We start from the raw sequence: 17,760 nt of genomic DNA on the forward strand, positions 1-17,760 counted from the left end.
TTCTCCTAGCACTTATGGTTTATGAATTTTTATTATACAGGGCACGGGCCTCCGTGCCTTTGGCCTGTTCCCTCATTCTGAAATACCATTTTCTCCTCACTAGTAAGCACTGTTCATCTTTCACAGCATCTTTTCTGCAAAACCTGTCTTGGCCTTCAGTTACACAGCTAACTGCTCCTTTCTATGTGCTCTGCTAGGAGCAGTGTGTACTTTCTGCCACCATCTTCACTGTTTGGTTTTGTCCTCTGGACCTCTCTGGGGTGGGATTATTCACTTTATATTTCCAGTATGTAGCACAGTAGTCAACACATGGTGTAATAAATCTTCATGAGTTGTTGAATGAATTGAAATGTCCTTGTCTGTGCACTCAAAACATAAAGTATGAGCCTCCACCCCTCAGTGATGGAACTCATGTCTAGAGGTATTTGCGGTTGGTCCAGTGTCGTGTGGTGGTGCAAAGACCCTGTGCATCCCACTTAGGCGTGTGAACTCGCATTCCTACAGTCATGCACCTGTGACATTGCCCACATTAAGTTGGTATCAGACACTTCCTCTGTAACTGTGCTTTCTTCTTCATGGGTCATATTGACTAACTGGGGCTGTTGCCTCTGCCTGATGCCCGCGTGCTGGGCTGCCTTCAGTAGAACTGTCCCGTCAGTACTTCTCACATACCAGAAATAGGCTCATTGCTTCATAGACAGATCATTGTTTATGTCAGTGCACTGTAGCTACAGATGCCTATTTAATCAGTCTCTGCTTGCTTCTGAGGGCCTGATGTCCGTTTGAGAAGTCCAATTATGAACCTGGCCTAACAGGGTGGAGGCCAGTGTTGTTATCCCTGTTGTTATTTACCTGTGTACTGTTATTAAAATCACTTTTCCGGTCACGGTCTTCCCAGCTGGAAAGCTCTTGGGCCCAATTATATACACAGTTGGTTCAGGGCTGCTTGTTTTGTCTTTCCAGATTTTTCAAAGAGTAGAGGAATAGAGTGCATAAAAGGGTAGAATGGTTTCCCTGTAACATGGATATTGGTGTAATGAGATACATGTAATGGAACATATTCAAGGAGAATGGAACTCAGTTATGCAGCATAATAAAATGAACACTCTAGAATACACCCAAGTGAAGAATTAGAATGTATCATTGAAGGGTACCTATGTGTGCCTCTGAGCCCGCCTCCTCCTTACTTCGCACTGGTATTTACTCCCTGGACGTGATAAAAATTTTTCTGAATTTGAAAACAATGTTTAAGTATTATGCACAATAGTCTTTCTGAATGTATTCAATTTTTAAGACTTGGCTAGAACTGGGCTGGAGTATATGGCCCCTACCCTTAAGAAATTCATATTCTGGTTCCTAGAGGCAAGACTCAGTCTAAGAATATGTGACAGGCCCAATGGCTGAATTTTGTAGCCCCAGCTGCTCACTAAGGGGATCAAAACGAGAAGAGTCCAGATAGCCTTCTGGTTAATTTAGAGCTGGTCTTATGAAAGAATTTGGAATTGACTTGGTTATTAAAACGATGTGGAACCTGGGCATGATAGGAGTGACAGTGACGGCCTTGCTCAAGCCTTATTACCAGAGGAGCTGTCAGACCAGCCCCACCTTCTGCTCCTTTGTTTTCTCTGCACCCCGACCCGTGGAGAGGTTGTAGATGCAGAAGACAAGGTCCTGTGGGTATAATTGTCTCCTAATTCTCTATCAGGCCTCCTAAGAATGTTCTCAGATGTATTGGGATTAGAGTCTCAATAGGAATTTAGCAAGCGAGCTGACTGTAAACTGTTGTATCTTTTGTATTCTGAAGGCTTTTATTTTGCCCTCAGAATCTATGCATGATTTCTTCAAATAGGGTATAAGTCTCAGTATTTTGCTTTATACAAACTTTCTTTTATATTGGCACAGATCATGCATGCATTTTCAGTTGCTCCTTTTGACCAGAATCTGTCAATTGATGGAAAGATACTAAGTGATGACTGTGCCACCCTCGGAACCCTTGGCGTCATTCCTGAATCTGTCATTTTGTTAAAGGTAGGTAACAGCTCTTTACCTGAGGGATTCTAGGGATTCTCTTGTGTAAACTGCGTGCAGTGGTGGTTACAGTTACCTCAGGTTCTCAGCAGGGTGTGCTAAGAAGCTTCTGCTGTGAGTTTTGCTGGCCTCTACATTCTCCATCTCTGGATGAGCCACGAGAGACTTAGAGGAGGTCACAACATCATTGGGTCTCGTGGGGTTTTAATAATTCTTGTTTAAAATAATCTAGATTTAACCTCCTCCCTAACTTTTGGATCAGCGAATTACTTAACCAATATTTCTACTATTAAAGCATCTCCACCTTTCCTCATGAGTACAGGAAATAGGCATAAGACACAAGTCTTGGCCACAATAGTCAATACTTTTGGTTGGCTTAATGGGATTCTTGTCCAGGGTATGGAAATTGGCTTTGGGGAGAATGGATTTAGGAGAGGTAGGTGTGTTTTAGAAAGTAGGGGCTTCTGAGACTTTGTCACAGAAGAATCACTGAACCAGCCTCTTTAGCCCAATCCTGCCTTCCCTCGGGGCCTGATTTTGTCACTTTCCTTTGCCTCTTTTTCTTCTTTATGGCCAGAAGCATGCCCCCTGCATGATGTGATAAGAGTATTTTTCAGGTTCTGAACCGTGAAGTGTTTTTCACACCGTAGAGCCTCGATTCTGGTCAGATAAAGTTAGGCCCTGGAAGTGGTCATGCAGACCCATATCTACCCCTCCACACACACACACACACACACACACACCCCTCATCCTGCTACCTGCCCCCTGGAAATGATGATGCAGGCCCATATCTACCCCTCCACACACATACACACACCCCTCATCCTGCTACCCCCTTCGTGCTTGCTTTTCTTGGAACTGTAGGTTCTGTGGAATTATTTTGAAAGCCTCTTTGGTTTGCTGAATCCCAAGGACGCCGTCTAAAATCCTAGAAACAGCCTGTGTAATTAAAGTGTTTGTACTTCAGATGGGCAACTAGAGTCCATATTGGTCATTGTCCTCTTGGCCCTTGCAGCTAATTCCACTGCAAGCTCAGACTCAGTGCTGGCTTCTGCCTTAAAAAGGACATGGGTATTTTTTTCTTGATGTTGAGGAGGGATGACAATGTATTTTTAACCTAATTGGCATTTTTAGAGGACCATTCTGACTTGACTTCTGCCAACTCACGCTGTCATCACTGTCACCTTAAGTCATATCAGTTAGATCAGTGTTTAGTAACTCAGGGTATCTGAACCTTTCTACATCTAAAGGTATTTGAGGAGCAGGAAAACAGTGCCACATCCAATGTGCAGTCTGTGCGGTTATCAGGGTTTTGAGTCTAGACCCACCATTGACAAGGCATCCTTTATTAATCCTGGACATTGCCAGCTCTGGATTGAACCCTGTTTTCCACTGGACAGTGTTTGTATTTGTGTCTTGGAGCAACACACTGGTGGGCTCAGGACCAGCCTTTCGTGTGAGGTGGATGGGACGTTATCCTCCTCCTGGCTTCCACTCCCTTGTGGTTTTGAATTGTTTTCATTTGTCTTCTAGGCTGACGAACCAATTGCAGATTATGCTGCAATGGACGATGTCATGCAAGGTAAAGACCAACTTGTTTTGGGAATTTGTTGAGGAACTTGTTAAAGGAAGGTGGGATTATAGTTACTGATGCTTTAGTCTACAGTGCTTTTACTTTTAAACTTGAACAAAGTTTCTGCATGTTAAGGTAGAATCTTACATTATTGCTCTGAAAAGAATGATATCTGAAAATTTAGAAAGTGGAGAAAAACAGTACTAATTAATTAATTTACCATAGGAAACAAATAAATGTAAGCCTGCAAGTGAAAGAGGTCAACAAAAAGCAAAGCTAATTCAAATTGCAGAGCCTCAGACAGGTACACAGGAATTGGATGCCCTAGGTGCCTTTGAACGTAAGAGTGAGGTCTAAACCTAAAGGCAGGTTGGAAGCTGTATAAGAAGCAGTTAGACAGCTCACTACCTTGCAGATCCTCACAGCCCTTCCCTCATGTCACTGCCTCTTCTCAACCTGTAGAGTTTGTGTTTCAGCTCTTTGAAGAAATTAACCTAGAAAGGTGATAATGAGGCCCATTACCTGCCAAACAGGGAGACCACCCACCAGCTCTTTGTTCAAATACTGGCAGCCCATCTCTTACCTCCCATAGTCGAGGGAAGGGATGATCCTCTGGGGAAATGAGCAATTCAAGAAAACAACCTACAAATATTTTTAAAAGTGTTTCATCTCCCAGGTGCCCTTTGGGTTAAGCCCACCACTGCCCACTGAGCAGTTTTTAGGCATCCTTTTAGTACCTCACACTTAAATAGGTGGAAGTGGACAGCTAGAGAGCACCAGACAGTTGAGCAAAGAGCATGAAACCAAAAGACGTCAATCAACAGACTGGAAAAAAAAAGGAGCCCAGAGAAAATAGACAACACAGGAAGAATAAGAAAGCTTAAAAATTAACTATAAACAATACGAGAGAAAGAGCAAATAGTCTATGTGTAAGGAACATTCAGAGAACAGAAAATAATTCATGAAAATAAAAAATGTGTGCACCAAGGGCCTGGTACAATAAAGTATAAATCTAGGGATAAGAAAACCCTAAAAGCATCTAGAGGTGTGGAAGGAAAAACCAGCACATTCACAGGATGAAGGATCAGAAAGACAAACTAATGGACCAGTGCCCACAAGATTCTGAGGAAAAGTGAGTTTGAATCTAGAATTCTGTAACTAGACAGACTTTATTTTAACGTCACACTTGATGGCTCTTTGAATGTAAGGCCTCCAATTTCTCTCACACACCATTTGCCGAGATACTCTGGGAGGGTGTGCTCTGGTAAATGAGAGAGTAACTCAAGAAAGAAGTCAACAGTGGAACCCCAAAACATGGATCCAACATAGCAATAGATGCCCTAGAAGCTGGTGAGGGGGAAATTCCAGGACAGAAGCTCTGCAGCAGGTGTTGAGCACACTCAATCCAGATTGGAGCAGTGGGATGCAGGCTTTGGCAAAGGATGTCCTCTGGGAAGAGTGGAAGTGATAGATGACTGTCTTGAGGTTTACAGCTCTTTCAGAGTTTACACTTGAATTGGAGATAGTACAGAGAAAATGAAGCACATAAATAATGCAGCAGTTACCAACCCCAGAAAGACAAAGTCATACCAGACAGGAACTATAACCAAGGTACGAGTTCAACTGTGAGCACTATTATGGAATAAAAAATAATGTAAACATTGGAGGTTAGCTTAGCAAAAAATGTCACTGTGTCAGGAGGATGGGTTCGGGGGCAGGTGGTATGTAAGAGGTGGTAGAAGAACTAAATTTTTATCTTTCCCTGAAATTATTAGATAGAATCTAAAATTATGAATTAGCAATATAATCATGTTATTTAGAAATACAGAGGTTAAATACCAGAAGTGGCTGCAAGGGCTGAAAGTGGTTCCTTCTAGAGTGTGGGAATGGGAGGCGGAGGGGGGGAGAGGGCGATGGCCACATGGTTTTCTCCAGGCCCCTCCCCCCATCATGCAGAATGTTGGCTCCAGTGACAACCCTTTTTCTCCCAGTATTTGTCTTTTGAGTGATGCATATGTATTGCTTTGATAAAAATAAAAGCAAAGAGAAAGATTTTCATTTGATTATTGTCTATAACTTCAAAGGTAATGTTTATAGGTGAACAAGGTAATTAAAAGTTATTTTAAACTTTTCGTCTTTAGGCATTGAAGTGAACTTATTACTGTCGGTAGTGACAATCTTTTCAATTTGGAATTCTGTTTTTTTCCTTCCAGTGTGTATGCCAGAAGAAGGGTTTAAAGGTAAGTTACATTTGTCACATTTTGTTCATGAATGTCAGAGTCATACTCTAATTTTCTATTAAAGTGAAGCCTATGATTTGATTTTAAAATTTAATTCAATCTGAGTCTCATGACTGAAATTAATTTTAGTTAAATGCATTTTTTATTCAAGCTTCTTCATTATCTGTATCAGCACTCAGGCCTCAGGCCTCAAATAGGGCCTGTGTGTTAGACATATCTACTTTGAGATATCCATTCTGCTTTTTCTTTCTCATTTCGGGGGGAAGTTGGGGAATTAGCTAGTGGCATTTTGATTTTTATACTTAACCTTTTCAAGTTCCTCCTGTCAGTCCCATCTTAGAGCAAAACAGTTTGTATGTAACTGATAAGAATTAGAGGAGAAGAATTGGCTGAATTATATTAGGTTCAGTGAAGAGGTTTCATTGATCTATTTAGAATTAGGCATTTCTTGGATTATTACTTTAAATTGATAAACGACAGTGCCTCCTACTACATCTTGGCCACTATAGTTGTGCACATAGTCGAATCCAGACCTTTGACATTTACATATTTAACTGTTGCCAGTTTGATTCTTTGTGGCCTAGTCCAGAGGTCTGTGACAGGTTGCACCTTTGCCCAAGAACGAGGTTGAATCGAATACCAGGGGTTCTTTGCTAAAGCGAACAAGTGAGCCACGCTACTGGCCTAAATAAAGCCTCCCTCTCGGTGCGGCTTTTTGTCTACACATTCCCACTACACAGAAACTCCTGATGTGGTCAAAACAAACAAAGCAAAAAATTTCTTTATGAAAAATGGCCATCAAATGAAAGCATCAGTAAAATCTGAGTAACTTGTGTGGAGATAACTAACAGCCACATGGCTTTCAATGGGAATGTGCTTTAGCTGAAAACCTGGAGTCTGTTGATATTTTTTCTTATCCTTCAACGTCAAAAGGCTTCTGTGCTCATTTATTAAGTTGGATATTCCCTGTTGGTGATGCGTTCTTGGCAAATGGAATATATGAACTCTTACCTTGCAGTTCACAACTGTACTTCCACGTGTGTTTCTTTTCCCAGGTACTGGTCTTCTTGGACATTAATCTTTTTGAACATTTGCTGACTGCTAAGAAATGACCAGAAAGGAAGAGGAGTTTGACATGTTAGGGCATTACAGAAAAAGTGGATTCAAGAATTAAACCATTACATGACTCCTCCGCAAGGCAGAAAACCATTCAAAAGTGACTGTCCCCAAATGCCTTATGTCAAGTAAAGCAGATTGCACTGAAGGCCATCAGACTTGAAGGAAATGTTTCAAATTTTATATTTAAGGGGGGTGGGGGGGGAATGGGCAAGTAAAGACTGAAAAAGTTTAGTAGCAGTTATCAGTAAATCATGTTTACATATGAGATTTATAGGCACGGGAGGGAATAAAGTTCTGTTATATTTCCTTGCTTGAGTTTCATACCAGATGCATTGGTCCATAAAGGATTTGTATCACAGTAGATGGGACAACATTCTGCTCTGAACTAAAAGTAATTCTTTAGAGACATAACCTGCTTACCAATACCTGTCTTTGATTCATATTTTACTTTCAATAAAGCATGAAAGTGAAGACCTTGCCGTAATTGTGGAAAAGTGTCTTCAGAGTAGATTCCTCTCCGTGTCGGCTCCAGTGCACCTGCCTCACATCCTGCCCGCTGGTCTCTGACTTGGTGCTGGGAAAGGAGGGTGCATCTGTGTGTCTCCTGCAATGAGCCAAGGGATTGTGTCTCACTTGTGTCTTCAAAGGCTTTTTAATTCCATGCATTTCAGAAAGGATGGTGAATGTATTACATGTCATAGCATCCTCCAGTTTTGCTAGTATTAAAAAGTGGGAAATCAAATACACCTTGCACTTTTGAGAAGTCTGACCACCTTATCTGAAGAGTAAAATGGCCTGAAATACATTTGGAAAATAACACGGGTTTTTATATAAAGTTTCTTCTTCCCATCCTCCAAGTCCGCCATTTCTTGGATCTCACTTCTCTTTTTTTGAAAAAGCATTCTTCCAAAACACCCAGAAAGGATCTTTTAGATCACATTGTTCAAAAATGAAAAAAAATGTGTGCATGGAGTGTGCCACGTCATCCAGCTCAGGATTGTTGGTTAGCGACATGTGACCAAAGCAGGATTCGTTAGAGTATCAGAGGATTTTCAAAGGAATTAAGACTGGAGTTTGTTTCACTGTTTCCTCTGAGTACGTACGTACAAGTTTTCGGCCGAGATGCTGACTCAGGCATCTCTTTTGCTAACACTTTATTTAGCCTTGGGTTTTGCTGGGCTTTTTTTTTTTTTTTTTTTTAAACCCCTTCCTTTTCTGAAAATTTAAACTGAAATACCAGATGTGGGTGTCAGGTTTCTATTTGAGGACCAGTAACCTTGGCAGCATCCCCTTTGAATAGATCTTTTTATCGGAATAATTATGGCTTTTTGGTAAAATTACAACTTCTTACCTGAGTTTCCCCTCTGTGTTTGCAGTGTCTTCAGTCTGTACCCCCTGGGGAGGCAGGGGGTGTTTAATGAGTCTGTGGGGGGGGGTGCACTGCATACAGGACCCTCACAACCCATCCTAGGAACCTGTGGGCCCCACCTTCAGGTCGGCAAAGGGAAAGGAAGGACTTGAGGTCCAGGTCGTGAGCTAATCCTCATTTTTAGATCCCAACACCTGCAGTCCCCCGCCCCCCAATGAACCTGAACATAAAATAATAACATGCCAAGCAACTACTACTTTCCCAGGGTAAAGACTTTGCAAGTTCACTTAGTACTTGATGCAGCTGCTTCCTCCTCCCTGTAAAGAAGCTGTTTGTCCAGAGAAGGTTCTTTCTGGGGACTGACATAAACATGTCAGTAGTCACCCAGAAATCTGATGTACTTCCCCAGTTTGCTGTTAATAACAGTTTTAAAATGTGTTACTTGAGTCTTTTTTTTCCTCATGCGGTGGTACAAAATAACAGCCTGTGGTAGGTCTTTCAGGCTGATGACCCAGTACTGGCTCCCTTACTGATCTGCACAGGTGGTGGGAGTGGGGTGGGCCCTGTGTGAGCAGGTGATGCTCCAGCAGTTTTCTGTCTCCTGCCCCCATGACTTAACCATGTGCTACCAGCACTGCACTGCTCAGAGTGATGTCTGTGGCCCCACAGGACGAGCAGCACTGCGAAGCTGTATTAGAAGTGCACGTTTTCAGGCCTGAGACCCGATAAGTCTGCATGTGCAAGCCGCCCCTGTTGGGAAGCCTTGGGCTGGGCCCTCTCCCACCCACGGTCGGTGGGCAGAGTTACACAGTCATGGATACGTGTATTTAGTGGCCCTCACCACTTTGTGCAGGGAAAACAGGTACAACGTGTAACCTAAAATCAAGTCTTGCCTTGTCTGTATTAATAGATGGAGATCAATTGTCTCCTTGACTGACCACACTAAGGTGCAGAGACTTTTCCCATCAGGTTTCTTATGCATGTGGTTTTGTTTTTGTTTTTTTAAAGACAGCCTTCTGTGGAAGGTAAAATGAAGCTTGAAGTCACCCCTGCCCCCCATCCTCATCGTATTGCTGTGTCCATTCCTCAACCCCAATCTGATGTGTACCACGTGCCATTCTGCTACGAGTTGTTGCCGTCACCTCAGATATAGGCCGCCATTTGGATGTCTTCATTCCTTGGGGGGAATAAGTATCTGTGTATTAATGAACTTTATTGTGTAGAATTACAGTTACCATTCTGCCCAATTTAAAAGAAATGTGTGTTTGTTTCTGTGGCATCATAATCCCGAGTGAGTTTTTTATTACTTTAAATGTCCATTTGGTTGGTCTGTATGGTCATGGGCTTCTTGATCAGACCCTGGTTAATACTTGAAGTGAATGCTAGGCTTGAATAACCTGTTTTAAATACCCAAAGGGTGGTTTATCTCTGAACAAACTGCTAAGGTGAAATGAGCACTGAAGCCTGCCTTTCCTGTTACAGAATCGCGCAGGAGTGTCACATCCTTTCTCTCTGGCATTTGGCTGTTCAGCTTGTTCAGTGTTACAGGGGACTGTGAATAGAGTTCCGTCTCATGAACAACCAGCATTTTCATTTTAAGGAGATTCTTACCCCTTTGCCTATGGCCCGTGCATCCCCACCCCAGGTGCAGGGTTTTGTCATGAACTGTATTTCTGATTCTGAAAGCTAGCCGTTTACCACCCCGAAAATCCAGGCAATGCATAGATACCAATATTGGCTGGGGATTTGATTGTCAACATGAGTGGAATCCTTTATTCATTAAAATACAGGTTACGGACATTTGTAAAATGGTAACACTTTGTTTCACATACTTAGCAACAGCTTTGTGCCGAGTCCTGAAGGTCAAGTCTAGTATGGAGACTTGGCGGTGCAGTGGTTAAGAATCCGCCTGCCAAGGCAGGGGACACGGGTTCGAGCCCTGGTCCGGGAAGATCCCACATGCCGCAGAGCAACTAAGCCTGTGCGCCACAGCTACTGAAGCCCACGCGCCTAGAGCCCAAGCTCCACAACAAGAGAAGCCACCGCAATGAGAAGCCTGTGCACCGCAATGAAGAGTAGTCCCCGCTCGCCGCAACTAGAGGAAGCCTGCGCACAGCAACGAAGACCCAACATAGCCCCCCCCCCCAAAAAAAAAGTGTAGTAGAGCGATGTAGAAAACAACGCCTCCATATCATACATCCCAAACATTTGTGGGTTTTTTTCAGATCTGGCTTTTGAGTTAATTGGGCTGAGGAGTCTGCTAGCTGTTCAGATAGCACATACTTGTGTAGGCGAGTGTTGAAAGGGCTAGTTTGAGAAGTTGGGTCACCTGTGTTACAGATAATCTCACCATTTACCTTTAAGCAAAGTTGCTTAGCTTTGCTTTGTCTTGGTTTCCAAATTATCTCTTCGAACAGAACAGTATTTGCTGCTTTGTTCACCCTCCCACACTGAGGATCATGCAATAATAAACACTGTTGGGGTAAAATACTTCATGATTCTTTGTAATTAGACTTTAGCCTTTGTGATGAAACGCTGTGGAATCTTTCCCGCAAGTCTTCAAAAAGAGGTCTTGTAACGGCATCGCCAAGCTGCCTGGAACCCCCTCCCTGAGAACTTGAGGACATACGTTATGCTGGAAGCCATGAGAGTTAAAATGATGGCTGGACAGGTATGTTTGATTATTCCGTTATATAGATATTTCCTCTTGGCCCATAAGGAAAGTGAAGCTAATGGCCAAACAGTAAGGTGCCTTGATTCTATGTTTATTTGCAGGGTCATGTTGAAAGGAATTTGAAACACGTTTGGAATGCATGTTGAAGATTTATGTCTCTGTGATAGGCAGGTTCTGCCCCAGAGGGGCAGCTTCCAGTGTTTTGATTGTCATTACCAAGAACTTCAGGAACAGGTGCCGTGAGCCTCAGAGGCCAAGCTGTGCAGGCACCGGGCAAAGCAGAAGACTGCGGCCAGTGCTTCAGGCTATTTTCTGATCTGAGAATCGTGTTTTATATTCTTTATTTACCTCTTGAGATTTAGTGAATAATATTTTTCAAGAGTAGGGTACATGGAACAGGTATTTCTTGTGCTTCTGGGAACTTCCCCAACAGATAAGCTGCAGGACCCGCTTTATCACATGATTGCAGTGTACTGCCAACCATATCACATTCAGCACTTTTAAAAAATGCATGTGTTTCAGACAAGTTGGTGACATTTGTTCATATGGTAAGAGTTAGGTATCTTTGCTGAGCCTCATTAGGTTTTGGGAAGAGGTTGCAGAATTGGTCTTGTGAATCAAGTCATCTTTGTAACTTGCCAGGAGTTGTCTGGCCTTTATTATTATTATTATTCTTTCTTTCTTTCTTTATTATTTTTGGCTATGTTGGGTCTTCATTGCTGCACGTGGGCTTTCTCTAGTTGCAGCGAGCGGGGGCCACTCTTCGTTGCAGTGTGTGGGCTTCTCATTGCGGTGGCTTCTCTTGTTGCGGAGCACGAGCTCTAGGCTTCAGTAGTTGTGGCTCGCAGGCTCGGGTAGTTGTGGCACACGGGCTTAGCTGCTCCAAGGCATGTGGGATCTTCCCAGACCAGGGCCCAAACCCGTGTCCCCTGCATTGGCAGACGGATTCTTAACCACTGCGCCACCAGGGAAGCCCTGTCTGGCCTTTTCTAGGTGACATTGTTCTGCCTTTAGAATTGGGACCTGCACCAGCTCATTACTGGACTGAGCCCTGGCTGTGTCTCCCCAAGCAGAGGCAAGACCATGTTTCCCAAAGACGTGTATCCTGCTGCCAAACAGGCTTCGTCCACGGGCACCAGTGACTCGGTGGCTCTTCTCGTGCCGTGTGTTCATACTTTGCCATTCATGAGGCTGTCTGAATTCCCCCTGAAGTTCCTTCTGAGAGCTTGTCCAACGTAATTACTGTATTGGTCTCAAACAGAGGGCATCATCTGTTCTCCCCCAACATGTTTAAAGGGGCAAAACCAAAAAGACCTGCTTTCAAGGATTTGGCTGGGACTGCGTAGGCCAGGGCCTTTGAAGTGAAATTGCTCTTGGTCAGGGAGGGAACCAGCCTCATAACAGCAGCTGGAATGGCAGCTTGAATTCCAGATCTGCGTTAGTGCTGCCAGGCGAGGCAGGCCCTGGGCCACAGGAAGTGGGGGACACACCCCAAGGAAGCCAGAGGCCTGGGCAGCGGCTGCCTGGGTTGAAACATTGCCGGCTGGCACATGGGCCTCTGCAAGCTTGGATCTTGGTCTCCCTTCCCCCCATTCTCTGGCGTAACCGAGAGAACACTAAACGCTACCAGCTCTTTTTATGGTCCTGGATAAGTGTGTTCCCCTTTGTGCCTCAGTGTTCGCTCTAAAAGGAAGTTGGGTGTAGAAATTGTCGAGCAGGAATTAGGTGGAAGGAGGCAGTGGGGCCTCACCTCTTCACCCCTACCGCCACCCACTACCTCGAAGTCCAGGGAGTGTGCTTGGGAAATTGCGCGACTGGACGACCTCTAAGGACTCTTGTATTATATGTGAGTCATTTCTTTGATTGGTTTATGTTTGGAGTTTCTGCTGCATCTCCTCTCCCATCTGTAGCGTGCACTGGCTCTGGGTGAAGGAGGCTTCAAGCCGTGCTAGACTGTCTAGAATTCTGGAACTAGAGTGAATTACTTATTTTTGTCTTAACTGGGAGCCAGAGTTAGGGCTGTGCTGGATCTTATGTCTGCATTTATTTTATTTTTTTTAATTTATTTTTTATTTTTATTTTTGGCTGCGTTGGGTCTTTGTTGCTGCACACGGGCTTTCTCTGGTTGCAGTGAGCGGGGGGCTAGTCTTCGTTGCGGTCCGCGGGCTTCTCACTGCGGTGGCTTCTGTTGTTGTGGAGCACGGGATCTAGGCACGCGGGCTTCGGTAGTTGTGGCGCGCGGGCTTAGTTGCTCCACGGCATGTGGGATCTTCCCGGGCCAGGGCTCGAACCCATGTCCCCTGCATTGGCAGGCGGATTCTTTTTTTTTGCGGTACGCAGGCCTCTTACCACCGCGGCCTCTCCCGTTGCGGAGCACAGGCTCCGGACGCGCAGGCCCAGCAGCCATGGCTCACAGGCCCAGCCACTCCGCGGCATGCGGGACCCTCCCGGACCAGGGCACGAACCCGCGTCCCCTGCATCAGCAGGCGGACTCCCAACCACTGCGCCACCAGGGAAGCCCGGCAGGTGGATTCTTAACCACTGCGCCACCAGGGAAGCCCCTTACGTCTGCATTTAAAACCACTCCAAATGCCAGAAAATGAATCAACCTAATTAGTGCTGGACTGGTCTAGCTCCCTGAGGGCAGGGTCTCTGGCCATCTTATTCATCCTGTATCCTGCAGTGTGTCACATATGTTCTCAGCAAGGAAAAACCGGATGAACACTTCAGGACCCCCTGGAAGCTCTTGTCGAGCAACAGCAAGATCCCTGGGAGAGTGTTTTCTATTACTTTGGTGTGACCAGTGCTGTCCCCACCTTTAGGCTTGTCTCCTTTGTCCTCAAAATGGGGATTTCCTAGCTGCGTTCACAGTTGTGATCCAAGAGTGAGTCCCCCCAGTGTGGCATCCTGTCTGCTGTGTCTCCGGCATCAGCATGGCAGCCCACCGAGACACTGAGGCCTCAGAACCTTTCTTGACGGATGTGCCCTGGGGCTGACTGACTCTCAGTCCTCATCGGTCTTGTTCTCAATGGGGCGGAACTTTCTTCCAGCCGTCCCTGCAGCCCACCCTCCTCCTCTTCACCAGCCCCTCCTAGACCTGGCTCAGTGTTCTGCGGACAACACACCTTGGGGACCCACCACTCTGGGTTTTCTCCCTCTGCCTTTCCCACTGGGCAGTTCCCATCCCTATCTTCCTGATCTGGCCAGGCAGGGAAGGGTGGCAGAGAGTAATTTCCATTCCCAGTTTTGGACTCCCTCGTGCATTATTCCAAGTTTACAGCTGTGCCACCCACGTTTTCACTCTCCAGCCTTCTTAGATGTCAGATTTTTTGAAGCCAGCTTTCATTTTTCAGCAGTGGGGAGGGAGGGCAGGGGTGGTTGCTGGGTCGCAATGTATTAAGTGTTTGGAAAAGAGAAGGCTTGTGCCCAGAGGCAGCCATGCATGAGTGGTCAGTCTTGAGTGGTTTGGATTGAAATAGGACAGGGAAAGTGAAGCTTCAGGGCCTTCATTCAATCTTCCCTTTAATACCCAGGCTCCATGCCAGGCTCTGTGCCCAGCCCCCTATGGCACGTGCTGGCTGCCTTCTCCCCAGGGCCCCTGAGAGTCTCAGCATGCTGCCCCCCAGGACACAGGAGAGATTATAAGCCTCTTGCACTGAGGTTTTCTGTAAAGAGGAAAGTGCTGTAATTGAAGAGCTCCTTGGTTAATAAAGAAGAAATAGAGGCCTGGCACAGAAGAGCCTTCGTGTTTTGACCTACTCAGCCAGGATTGGGTACAGTCAGTCCCTCGGTGCCCATAGGACCACAGGCCCTTGGAGACCTTGGAGTTTGCTGGTCCGGACCACGAAAGATCACAGCTGCAACTCCTCACTTAGCTTGTTTCCGCACTTCCTCTGCCTCCATCGGGCCCCTTGCTGTGGCTCACTTGAGGCACTGTGGCTTCACTCCAGAGTCCAGTCTGGAATGGTACCACCAGCAGTGCTTTCCTGGCCAGAGTTGGAAGCCCATGGTCTCTGTCTCACAGCATGGAGGGGAAGAGGGCTTTTTGGGCGAGTAGTTGGAGAGGCTGAAGAGGCACCGGAATTTTGATGGGAACTGAATTCAAGGATCCATCTAGCCCAGTTCACAAAAAAGACAGAGGATGGGAGGAGATGTAGTGCTTCAGAGAACCCTGGAGTTTGTGTGCCCTTCCTGAGATGTGTGAGCCCAGCCCTGCTGTAGGCAGGTTAGCCCAGTGCATGCTGCCCTGGAAGGGCTTTAGGTTTTCAACCAGTGTTTCCCAAATACAATTTTACTTCACCAAGCATCTCTCAGGACCAGTGTCCTGTACAACACACCAGTCTGGGGCAGTTGCTGCACTATGAAATCCCTTCTGCACCATCCCCAGACGTACCTTGACCAGTCTCATTCAACTTCTTCCCTCTTAACTACAGCTTTGAACCAAACTATAAAGCCCTGGTACATCCTGAGAAGGAACCAGGCTCAGGCCTGATGCTTAGGCAGGAAATCAAACCCGGGGTGGGGGTGGGGCCCAGAGTGAGTAGGTGCTGCTCTCGGAGCCCCTGCAGTTTTGTTTCTTCTTCCCTGAGGGCCTTGTTCTGCCAGCACTATTCAAAATGTTATCTGTGGCCCCAGAGCACCGGCAATGCCGTGAAGCTTTATTAGAAATGCAGAAGCCCAGGCCCCAGACCCACTGAATCTGGATCAGGCCACTCCTGTGCTCTTAGAAGTTTGAGAAGCCCTGGGTTGGGAACTCTTTCCCACCCATGGCTGGGGCGTGCCTGCGGATGAGACACAGAAGGACTGGAGAGAATGCGTGCCCCATCCCTACATCCCCTCTGCCTTTTCACATTTTCAGGGGGTGGGATGAGGGTGAGGAATGGCCTGCTACTCCCCCTTAATTCTAATCTCTGTTGGTTGAGGTGAGAGCCTGGGCGGGGAAACATGGCCCTGGTCCCAACCCCTGTGGGACTGAAAACTCAGGCTTGAAAGGCTCAGATTGTCCAGAGGCTGAAAGAAGCATTGCTGAAGGCCCCAGGTCTTTTCCTTAATGAAATGAATCCCCATGGCTGGGAAGATAGAGGGGGGAATGGGGACCGTGGAAGTGATGGTCCCTTGTTAAAGCACACAGCAGGTGCTCAACAAATATGGTGAGTAAATGAATACAAGACTTCAATCTTCCCTAAATCTTGCCTGTGAAGTGGGCCTACTGGACTCGCTGACCTTGGAGGGTAGATGAGATGGAGGTTTTTTTCTATCCCTTTTGCGACCTCAGTTTCTCCAGTTATTAGAGCGAGGGTGTGAGAACCAGACGTGTAAGGATCGCCTCTAAAATCAGCGTTCTGTGTGACGCGGGCCTACCAACCACAGCCTCACCCATGGTCCCCGACAGCTCTGGCCTTGCAGGCACACTGCCTGTTTTCTCTGTTCATCTAGGGTGGTTGCTCCTTGGAGGGGAGTCCAGTGGGGAGAGGGGCCCAGGAGCCGCTCAAGGGTCCACGGCATTGCTGCTGCTCGCTTGACTGTGACCTTGGGCAAGTCTCTTCCCCTCTCTGGGCCTCAGAGGTCGGGTTACGGTGATGTCTGAGGCCCCTTCGTGCCTGGGCTTTCACCCTTGCCCTCACCCCACCTTTCTCCTGCAGCCTTCCCTCTACTCCTTTCGAGCGTGGCCTGAGGTTCGCCACCCCCGTTCCCCGGTTAGGTTGGGAGTAGGAAGAGAGCTACCTAGTCCCGGGAGGATGTCGGAGAGCCGCTAACCGGCTGGGGGGCCAGCGCGCCGCCGCTGCCAGGAGGCACGCAAAGCGCCCGGGCGCGGAGGACGTGCCGCGGGGGTACAGCTTCCTCACCCAGCTAAACCTGGCCGCCTTCTCCTTCCTCCCGCCCCTGCAGACTCGCGGGCCTAGGGCGTGTCCCGCACTTTCCCGTCGACCCCACTTGTCGCAGAAGTTGCCCCTCTCCCCTTGGAGCCGGGACTGTCAGCTGGACCGCTGGATCCTCGCCCGGCCCTGCCAGTTTAGCCGTGTAACCTTGAGCCGGTCCTTGCCCTCTCCGGTTCTCAGTTACCCGACCTGTAAAATGGGGCGCAGAGCGCCCGCCTCCGGGACCTGCTGTGGCGGGCGGCCGAGTGGGGGCCTCCGCCGAGCCCGCGGCTCCAGCTCTGGCTCCGCAGTGAGGGGGGAGCGCGCCGGGAAGGAGGCTCCGCGGTCACGTGACGCCGCCCCCCACCCCCCCCGAACTGCGGCGGCGGCGGCGGCGGCGAACGCCGAGCCGCGTCCGACCAGAGCTGCAGCGCCTGCCGCGGGCTCCGGAGCGCCGAGCCCAGGAAGCCCCGGCCCAGGCCCGCGGGTGAGTCCGCCCCGCCCGGGCGGCGGCCCTGGGAAGGGGAAGGGACGGAGGTGGCCCGGGCTCCCCTTGGCCGTCAGCCAAGACCCGGCGCGGGCGGGCCGGCCAGGAGGGTGCGGGCAACGGGCGGGGACCCGGGGGCTGGGGGCCGGCGGCCGGCGGGGAGGGGGCGCAGGCTGGCTTTGGCCGCGCTGCGGGCGGGGGATGGGGGGGCGGCTCAGCCCCCTGCCTCCGGGGTGGGTCGAGGCCGCGGCTCGGGAGGGGGGGCTCGGGTCCCACCCCCCTGCGTGGGTGGGGGTTCCGTGTTGGACTCACCCTGAGGAGGGGGCGCGGAGAAACGGGCGCGTTCTCTCGATTTCTGGGGAGGGGCCCGGCCCCGACACCCACCAGGAGGAGGCACTGCGGTCCTCAGAGG

The 17,760-nt window shown here is 47.8% G+C and overlaps 2 protein-coding genes across 8 annotated transcripts in view; both read left to right on the forward strand.

The window, feature by feature from the left end:
- USP48 (ubiquitin specific peptidase 48) overlaps nucleotides 1–7,444 on the forward strand; it is a gene marked incomplete at its 3' end in the record, with an annotated part of 68,323 nt that extends 60,879 nt beyond the window's left edge. For 6 of the 7 annotated variants that reach the window (XM_081224484.1, XM_081224485.1, XM_081224486.1 and 3 more), the window contains 4 exons: nucleotides 1,903–2,028; nucleotides 3,562–3,610; nucleotides 5,815–5,841; nucleotides 6,897–7,444. In XM_081224484.1, coding sequence (XP_081080610.1) covers nucleotides 1,903–2,028; nucleotides 3,562–3,610; nucleotides 5,815–5,841; nucleotides 6,897–6,919 — 225 coding nt within the window. Of the gene's footprint in view, nucleotides 1–1,902; nucleotides 2,029–3,561; nucleotides 3,611–5,814; nucleotides 5,904–6,896 lie in introns of those variants that run through there. The other variant, XM_081224481.1, reaches the window with a different exon arrangement.
- A 9,818-nt stretch (nucleotides 7,445–17,262) lies between these two features.
- RAP1GAP (RAP1 GTPase activating protein) overlaps nucleotides 17,263–17,760 on the forward strand; it is a 66,238-nt gene continuing 65,740 nt past the window's right edge. Inside the window, exon 1 of the mRNA XM_081226714.1 lies at nucleotides 17,263–17,348. The gene's annotated coding sequence lies outside the window, so the exon portion shown is untranslated. The remainder of the gene's footprint in view (nucleotides 17,349–17,760) is intronic.

This window comes from Mesoplodon bidens (assembly GCF_964165515.1).
Source record: "Mesoplodon bidens genome assembly, chromosome: 2".
NCBI classification, from domain to species: Eukaryota; Metazoa; Chordata; class Mammalia; order Artiodactyla; family Ziphiidae; genus Mesoplodon; species Mesoplodon bidens.